This window comes from Palaemon carinicauda, chromosome 14, assembly GCF_036898095.1.
Source record: "Palaemon carinicauda isolate YSFRI2023 chromosome 14, ASM3689809v2, whole genome shotgun sequence".
In the NCBI taxonomy this organism is placed as follows: domain Eukaryota; kingdom Metazoa; phylum Arthropoda; class Malacostraca; order Decapoda; family Palaemonidae; genus Palaemon; species Palaemon carinicauda.
Genome location: NC_090738.1, coordinates 130,362,015 through 130,371,835, shown reverse-complemented (window position 1 = coordinate 130,371,835; position 9,821 = coordinate 130,362,015). Strand labels below are relative to the sequence as shown.

Below are 9,821 nucleotides of genomic sequence, written 5' to 3'. Positions count from 1 at the left end.
TGATAACCGTTATGCTAAAAATAAATGCGAACAATAGACCTTTTAGAGTAAAATTTTACAAACAAGCAAATCGTGACGTATGTGTTTGACTTTGAGTGTATGACGCTGGGAACAGCTTCGCTCCCTGGAAAGAGATATTCAAGTATTTTTAGCAACTCAATGACGTTAGGTCTGGGAATGCAAATGTCTTATGTAGAAACCTCATTGCAAGAATTTGCACTGAATTTCTCGCTTATTTGACGTTTCTATTTTCATGATACGTGTTGTAAGTATTTCCAGATAAAATATTTTTTATTAATGTTTATAAATGTAATATAACTTCTGTATTATTATGCGATTATTGTGTGATATCAATTACTCTCTTTTCATATAGTTCCAATTATATTAAAGTAGGTAAATTATTTTTTTTTATTTAAACTATTTTGGACGAATTCTCTAATTAACTCATTTTTCTTTAAAATAAAAATTCGTTTACAAATGTCCTTATCGGATAATGCATTCACGTTACAAAATTAATTTTGACTCAAACGCCAGCCATTTCTTGAAAAAATAAATACATTTTAGACACTATCAGAGAGAGAGAGAGAGAGAGAGAGAGAGAGAGAGAGAGAGAGAGAGAGAGAGAGAGAGAGAGAGAGAGAGAGACTCTATAACTGATCTTACATTTCAACTGAAACATACCAAAGGTCAGCTATTTAATGGAAAGGTTACCACCTTTCAGCAGCCCAGTCATTCCTCGTGCATCAGCTTTCTTTGATATATAATAACCCTCCCCCCCTTTTCCCACTTACGTACAACCACACTCAATGTGGTAATTTCTTTACATACAAATTAGCAAATACATGGAATAGGCTCCTAGCTGATGCAGTGAACGTTAACACGGTAAGTTGGACAAGATAATAAAAAACATAAAACGTTTAAACTAATCCGTTCTAACCAAGAGCAAATGGAATATTTGCGGATGGACTAAAAAAGTCTGTGAGATATCCAAAATCATTATAACGCCTTGTGAAAATTCTCTCTCTCTCTCTCTCTCTCTCTCTCTCTCTCTCTCTCTCTCTCTCTCTCTCTCTCTCTCTCTCTCTCATAGGGCAGACTTCCAGCTGATGTAGTGAACAGTAACGTGTTGAACGAATTCAAGAGTAAGATAAAGATAATTTAAAAAAGACTAAACGTTTAAACTAATTCGCTCTTTCCAATCACAAATGGAGTCTCCGCGGATGGACAAAAAGTCTGAGACATCCAAAATCATTGTAACTCCTTCTCTCTCTCTCTCTCTCTCTCTCCTCTCTCTCTCTCTCTCTCTCTCTCTCTCTCTCTCTCTCTCTCCCCCTTCAATAAAAAGTTAGACAAGATCATAAAACTCTCTAAACGTTTAAACTAATACGTTCTACACAAAAGCCAATGGAGTCATTGAGACATCCAAAATCAATGTTACTCCTTGTAAACCTCTCTCTCTCTCTCTCTCTCTCTCTCTCTCTCTCTCTCTCTCTCTCTCTCTCTCTCTCTCTCCTCTCCTCTCTCTCTCTCTCTCTCTCTCTCTCTTCATTATTTTTTTTAATCTATACACGACAAAGCATATACATTTTACGGCGAAATGTCCTTGCGGAAAAATATCCGTACGGCAACTTTTCTTACGGCAAAATGTCTTACAATCAATTGTCCTACGGCAAATTTGTTTACGGCAAATTGTCCGGTCTCCATTGAGACATCCAAAATCAATGTAACTCCTTGTAAATCTCTCTCTCTCTCTCTCTCTCTCTCTCTCTCTCTCTCTCTCTCTCTCTCTCTCTCTCTCTCTCTCTCTCTCTCTCTCTTCTCTCTCTCTCTCTCTCTCTCGGAACTGTTCCTCATTTCGTCATACGTTTCTCAACATTCCTCCAAATAACCCAGCGTTTCCAGGCATCCGGGGAAGACGCCCCCTCTTTCATTGCTGGAATAGCAGCCATTGTGGTAATAAGGGCGTGTACCTGCTGTTATGACGTTGTCAAGAGACGTATTAGTTACCCCTGTCGGGTATTCCAGGCCTTTCTTATTTACCGTGTTATGGCTTACTCCTTTACACCAGGAGGTGAGGTGTCTTCTCATTGCATGGAAATGAGGGTGAATTAAGTTGATATTCACTAGTCTCTTTTATGATTTCTTCTTGGTCATCGCTTTATTATGGTTGTGGGAAGTAACTGGGATTTGTTACTTGGTAATGATATCTAAAATATAATTGGATGTCTTAAGGTTTTCCTTTTTTCATATATGGCTTTTCAGGTTTTCCACATTTAATGGCTAATATAAATGCTGTTTTCATTAATCTTTTATAATTAATACACCTTCATTATTTTATAATTCGCTTTCGGTATTTATGTCTTGATATTTTACATACTGAACTTGGTTACTTTATTAGATATAACTAAAATTCTTTGAATTGTTGTATGAAAACTCGTATGTATTTAAATAGTCAACACGTGCCTTTTACTTCCAAAAAGATTTGAAGGATAATGTCCTGGTAATTCACATTTCCTATTAATTCACAAGACTGTAAGTGTATCAAGAAACTTTAGAAGGAAAGAAACTTGATAAATATTTAAACGTCAAAATTATTTTGAGCATTACAAAGTAAAAATCTGAATATTGCGAGATTTCTCTTCCTTGCTTTTAGGTAGATCAACGTCAGATATACATATAAAACTATGGTGTGAATTAATTTATATGATAATCTTGTGTAAAAATCTGTTAAGACAAAATATACTTAACTGATAATTAAATCTTTCTTCTTTTCTCTTACAGAACCTTAAAGAGCAGATCATGACGTCAAACGTGTGGGTAGATCATGTAAGTAACTTTTTTTTTTTATTAATATGTTTTATTATGAAAGTTGCCTCTTTGGCTATTATGCGTCACTTAAGTAGCCGGTTTTATCAATATTACTTATCCTTGAAGTAGCCCATTTTATTACCATTACTTATTGCGTACATAGCCTTTTTTTATTATCATTACCTACCGTCAACGAAGTTTGGAGGAGGTTATGTTTTCGTCTTTGTTTGTGTGTTTGTTTGTTTATATTACTTGTCCTTAAAGTAGCCCAGTTATTACCATTACTTGTTGCGTACATAGCCTTTATTATTATTATTACCTCCGCCAGCGAAGTTAGAAAGAGGTTATGTTTTCGCCCCTGTTTGCGTATTTCGTGAACAGCTTCCAGGCCACAACTTAAATTGTAGAGTAATGAAACTTGCAGGGATTAACTATTAGGTAAAAACCTGCAAATGATTACATTTTGGAAGATCAAGGTCAAAGGTCAAGCAAAATGTCCAATTCACGTAATCAGCCATAAGTTTGTACCTCGTTGTCACAGAGACTTCAAACTTGGTTCATATTTGAGTGAATGAAAATCCACGTCAATTAATACATGTTAAGGTCAAAGGTAAAGGTGAAGGTCGAGCGAAAGGTCTAGAATTAAGGGACCCTTTCTGTTATCCCTAATGTCTATGTATTATTTGTCATTCTCATATATGTCCCGCCAATTGTCCCATTTATTTTGCTTACATGTTAGAATATTTCCTACCTAAAGTGTCTTGGAGTTATTCCCATTATTGAGGGCATAGCGTATAAAAAAGGAAAAAAAAAAATTCAATTAGAAATATTCCGTAAAAATAAACTGTTCTCCAGCCGTATTTCAGTAAAATACAGACGACTGTAATTTTTACCCTCTTTTGTTGTTATCCATCCTTAAATCAATAGATATCTTTAAAATGGTAAATACCTGGCAACATTTATTCCAGGATTTTTACCGTTTTTTTTACGGCAAATTCTTAACAGTTTATGGTAGATACACATTACTGAGCCAGTTTTCTGTATTTTAACACTCGTTGTACAGTTGGCTTCGTTAATTCCGGTACACTTTCAATGGAAGCTAGGGAGACGTCTAACAGCTGTACATTGTAGCAGGTAACGCTACATTTGATCCTATTCTCTGGTTACGGTTCATTTTCCCTTTACCTATACATACACCGAATAGTCTGGCCTATTCTTTACATATTCTTCTCTGTCCTCATACACCTGACAACACTGAGATTACCAAACAAGTCTTCTTTCTCAAAGGGGTTACTGCACTGTAATTGATCAGTGGCCACTTTCCTCTCTGTAAGGGTAGAAGAGGCTCTTTAGCAATGGTAAGCAGCTCTTCTAGGAGAAGGACACTCCAAAATCAAACTATTGCTCTCTAGTCTTGGATAGTGCCATAGCCTCTGTACCATGGTCTTCCACTGTCTTGGTTTAGAGTTCTCTTGCTTGAGGTTACACTCGGGCACACTGTTCTCATCTAATTTCTCTAACTCTTGTTTGTTAGAGTATTTTATAATTTTATATAGGAAATATTTATTTTAATGTTGTTACTCTTCTTTAAATATTTTATCTTTCCTTCTTTCAATTCCTCACTGGGCTATTTTCCTTGTTAGGGCCCTGGTCTTATAGCATCCTGCTTTTCCAACTAGGGTTGTAGCTTAGCAATTGATAATAATAATAATAATTTATATAGGAAATATTTATTTTAATGTTGTTACTCTTTAAATATTTTATCTTTCCTTCTTTCATTTCCTCACTGGGCTATTTTCCCTGTTGGGGCCCTGGTCTTATAGCATCCGGCTTTTCCATCTAGGGTTATAGCTTAGCAATTGATGATAATAATAATAATAGTAATAATAATGATAATAATAATAATAATAATAATAATTTATATAGGAAATATTCATTTTAATGTGTTTACTCTTCTTAAAATATTTTATCTTTCCTTCTTGCATTTCCTCACTGGGCTATTTTCCCTGTTGGGGCCCTGGGCTTATAGCATCATGCTTTTCCAATTGGGGTTGTAGCTTAACAATTTATAATAATAATAATAATAATAATAATAATAATAATAATAATAATAATAATACTCAGAAACATTTTTATTAATTTTACGAAGTGCTGTTAATCAAATAACAATATTTCTCCATATAGCACTTCGTAAAAGTGATAAAAATGCTTTTGATCAATAGTTAACAAGCTCAGCCCTTTTCTTTTACGGACACTGTTGGCCAGTTTCTCGTTTTCTAAATAGTTATCTGTCTCCTTAACTTTCCGTGAAGTGTACTAGAATTAATGAAGCCAGCTGTACCATACATTTATCAAACGCTTCACCGAGAAGTAATAAAGTACTGAAAAAAAAAAAAACTCCTTTTCATACCGTAATGAGAAAAGTAATTAGTTCCCCTCATTGGTTTAAGTGGTTTGATTCCAGGAAATCGCAAGTAAATAATACGCTCAAATATTACCTCTCTCTCTCTCTCTCTCTCTCTCTCTCTCTCTCTCTCTCTCTCTCTCTCTCTCTCTCTCTCTCTCTCTTCTACTAACACACACACACACACGCACACATTTTATTGGTGTAAGTGGTTTGATTCCAGGAAATCACAAGTAAATAATACATTCAAATATTACATTTATCTCTCTCTCTCTCTCTCTCTCTCTCTCTCTCTCTCTCTCTCTCTCTCTCTCTCTCTCTCTCTCTCTCTCTCTCTTCTACTCACACGCACACATTTTATTGGTGTAAGTGATTTGATTCTTGGTAATCACAAGTATATAATACGGTCAAATATTACATCTCTCTCTCTCTCTCTCTCTCTCTCTCTCTCTCTCTCTCTCTCTCTCTCTCTCTCTCTCTCTCTCTCTCTCTCTCTCTCTCTTCTACACACGCACACATTTTATTGGTGTAAGTGATTTGATTCTTGGTAATCACAAGTATATAATACGGTCAAATATTACATCTCTCTCTCTCTCTCTCTCTCTCTCTCTCTCTCTCTCTCTCTCTCTCTCTCTCTCTCTAATGGACGTAAAGTAGCAATCTTCACGTAATTTCTACTCGTGAATAATGTATAACAATCCTATATTCATGAAGATGTTGCAGAGAGAGAGAGTCGCTTTTAATCTATCATAGATCTTACACTACCATCTTTAGTTTTGCTTTTCCTAGCAAAGATTTAAATACTTCCTATCATTCCTTAAGTGTTAGGCCTACCTCTAAAAGCAGATTTCATATGTTAGTGTTTTGTTTTTCATTTTATTTAACCATATTGTATAAATTTAGCTGCATCATCTTCCTCTTTGACCATATTGGGCTGTGTCCTTCCTCTTGAAGGCTATGGTATGCCCTTCCTCTTTAATAGATTCATTGTACTATAGGGTCTCTCTTTAAAAAGGAAATTTTACCCTAACGTTTATAAATAGGGTTTCAGGTATTGGTTTCTCTTTATAGTACCATCACTTTAACAAGAGAAAATAGTCTATAGTAAAACTATTATTAATGGATCTGTATGTGTGTATTTTAAAGGAGATTTCTAAAGCTTGATTTATTCTACTCTCTAAAAGTTGTTCTACGAATTAGTTCATTATGCATGTTGCATAGGATTTTTCATAACCCTGACCATCCTTTACATCCAGATCTCCTTGGACAATTCTATCATGTTCGTAATACTAGGCAGGCAGTTAATTCTAATAGCCAGGCCTTCTCCAACATGAGGCTCAATACTACACAGTATTCTAGAAGTTTTATTCCAGCTATTACCAAGTTGTAGAATGATCTTCCTAATCGGGTAGTTGAATCAGTAGAACTTCAAAAGTTCAAAGTTGGAGCAAATGTTTTTATGTTGACCAGACTGACATAAGTTTTTTTTAGTGTTTATATAAGACATATCTCTTTTCGACGTTGTTAATAATTTAAATAGGACACATCTATTTTGACACTGTTACTATTTTTAGAATGATATATTGTTAATTTATTCTCATCATTTATTTATTTCCTTACTTCCTTTCCTCACTGGGCTATTTTTCCCTGTTGGAGCCCTTGGGCTTACAGCATCTTGCTTTTCCAACTAGGGTTGTAGCTTGGCTGGTAATAATAATAATAATAATAATAATAATAATATGTGCAAGCTATCGTGATATTACGAGTGAGGTTTTTAGTTAAGCTCTAAGTCAATACTGATAGTGAGCACAATTCTTCAATAACCACAAACTCAGCAGTTGATTAATGAATTAGAAAAAATATATTGGACCATTACTCTGTTTTTTTTCCATTGGTATGTTGATTCCGACCAATTCATCACATTTTGTAAGGGAGAGACCAATATCGCCAATCAACTTTATTCATAATTTCGATAGACCTTTATGCATACATCCGCTCCATGTCGATATTATTCATACTTTTATGGGCGTGATGGAGAGTCCCGACCTTTTCCTATAGGAACTATTTTCCTAACCGATATATCTTTGGGGGAAGCTAGTTTTCCTCAATTTCTATCCCTCTCATATAGCCTCCCCATACAACCACCATCAGCCTGAGTCGTTAAAGAAAAGGAAACCAATAAAAATATATATAATAGAACTTTCTGTATTACAGAGAGAGATATATTATCATTTACTGTTCTACGACTGTATAAATTTTATCGATGAAGTTCTATCCCTTTTATTCTGAAAGTTACTTGTCTGAATTGTTATGGCCTACTTGAAGGAACCTTTAATGTTTTCTCGTAGGGTTTACATTTTACCTTGTGGCATCTTGTTGGACGTTTTACTCACGTCACCACCGCCCCTCCCCCCCCCCCTTTTTTTTTTTTTTTTTTTTTTTTTTTTTTTTTTTTTTTTTTTTTTTTTTTTTTTTTTTTTTTTTTGTCTTTACACGTCTGCGTAATGCCTGGTTTAGTGAACTAAACTTAAACAAAATACAGATTTAAAATAGCAGAATAATTCTATGAACCTTATGGTATCTTGCTAGGCGTTTTACTCTTGTTTTAATGTTTCTACCACCTCACTTTTTTTTTTTTTTACACGTCTGCGTAAGGCCGGGTTTAGTGAACTAAATATAAACAAAATATAGAATCAAAACAGTAGAATAATTCTATGGACCTACCATTATGGTATATTTCAAGTAACAAATGCTTCCGGGCTTCGAAATCTATCTATAAAAAACCCTAAAGTGTAAACACAAAATCTAGTTAAATTCAGTAACTTCGACAATTTCAGGATCAGAGATATTGAAAACAAGAATAGAACAATTTTACAAGAATACTCACGGATAGAATACCTTTGATGTTTTCTGGTAGGGTTTCGATTTTAACTTATGGCATCTTGTTAGACGTTTTAGTCTTCATTTTCTCTTGACACGTCTGAGTATTGCCGGGTTTAGTGAACTGAAGAGAAATAAAACACAGAATTAAAATAGAATTATAATAATTCTATGGACCTCACATTATGGTGTATTTTGATACTGTTACTACAAATACTTCAGGGTTTCTAAATCTTTATATAAACCTTCAAGTTTAAAAACAAAATCTAGTTACAGTCAGTAAATTTACAATGTTAGGATCAGAGTGAGATTGAAAAAACCAGAATAGACTAATTTTACAAAAATATTATAGAAAGAATAAATACGTTCAAGAATATTAGGGACATTAGTGTTAGCAACAAAAAGTAACATAAACAGCCACTTGTTTAAAAAATTTCCGATAATCCATTATGGTGAAGATGATTGATAACAATTATAAGTAGAAACTTGACTTAGACAGGAATATAAGCAACAGAGTCGGAATCAACTATTATTTGTGTTGATAGCCTGTCGGTTTTGTTTTGACATTGAGGCATGGGTTCGAATTCTGCCCCAGGCCTTGAGTCCGATCCCAATTTAGAGTGAATTCTATATCGAGAGCTATGTAAACATATTAAACAAAGATATAATTTATAATCTCGGACTGATTAAAACTTATATACAACCTTTGGAAATCCAACAAAATGGTTTTAACGCTGGAATATCTAGGTATTATACTCATATTTATTGATGGATTATCTAGGAATTTATACTCATATATTTAATACTGGATTATCTAGGAATAATAATGATATACTTGATACGGGATTTGCTACAAATTATAGTCATATATTTAATGTGAGATTTGCTGGGAATTATACTTGTATATTTAACATGGGATATTATAGGAATTATCGTCATATATTTAACGTGGGATTTTCTGGGAATTTTAGTCATTTATATAACGCTGAATGTTCTATGAATTATATTAGTATATTTAACGCAGGATTTTTTAAGAATTGAAGTCATATATTAAACGTAGGATTTTCTAGGAATTATAGTCATATATTTAACACGGGATTTTCTAGGAATTATAGTCAAATATTTAACGCGGGGTTTTCTAGGAATCATAGTCAAATATTTAACGCGGGATTTTCTAGGAATTATAGTCAAATATTTAACGAGGGATTTTCTAGGAATTATAGTCAAATATTTAACGTGGGATTTTATAGAGATTATAGTCATAATTAATGCTTGATTTTCTAGGAATTATAGACATATATCTAACGCGGGATTTTCTAGGAATTATAGTCAAATATTTAACGCGGGATTTTCTAGGAATTATAGTCAAATATTTAACGTGGGATTTTATAGAGATTATAGTCATAATTTAATGCTTGATTTTCTAGGAATTATAGTCATATATTTAACGCGGGATTTTATAGGAATTATAGCCATATATTTAATGCGGGATTTTCTGTGAATTATAGTCATATATTTAACGCGGGATTTTCAAGGAATTATAGTCATATATGTAATGTGGCATTTTCTGGGAATTGTAGTCAAATATTTAATGTAGGATTTTCTTGGAATTATAGTCATATTTTTAATGCGGGATTTTTAAGAAATTATAGTCATTTATTTAACGCGTGATTTTCTAGGAATTATAGTCACGTATTTAATGCGTGATTTTAAAGAAATTATAGTCATA

General features: G+C 33.6%; 1 protein-coding gene across 1 annotated transcript in view; it reads left to right on the top strand.

Annotated features, from left to right (window-relative positions):
- Positions 1-2,773: 2,773 nt before the first annotated feature.
- The window catches only part of nAChRalpha2 (nicotinic acetylcholine receptor alpha2), a 216,233-nt gene continuing 209,185 nt past the window's right edge, over positions 2,774-9,821 (top strand). The window contains exon 1 of the mRNA XM_068387421.1: positions 2,774-2,826. Within this exon, the coding sequence (XP_068243522.1) occupies positions 2,800-2,826 (27 nt within the window). The 5' untranslated portion in view covers positions 2,774-2,799. The remainder of the gene's footprint in view (positions 2,827-9,821) is intronic.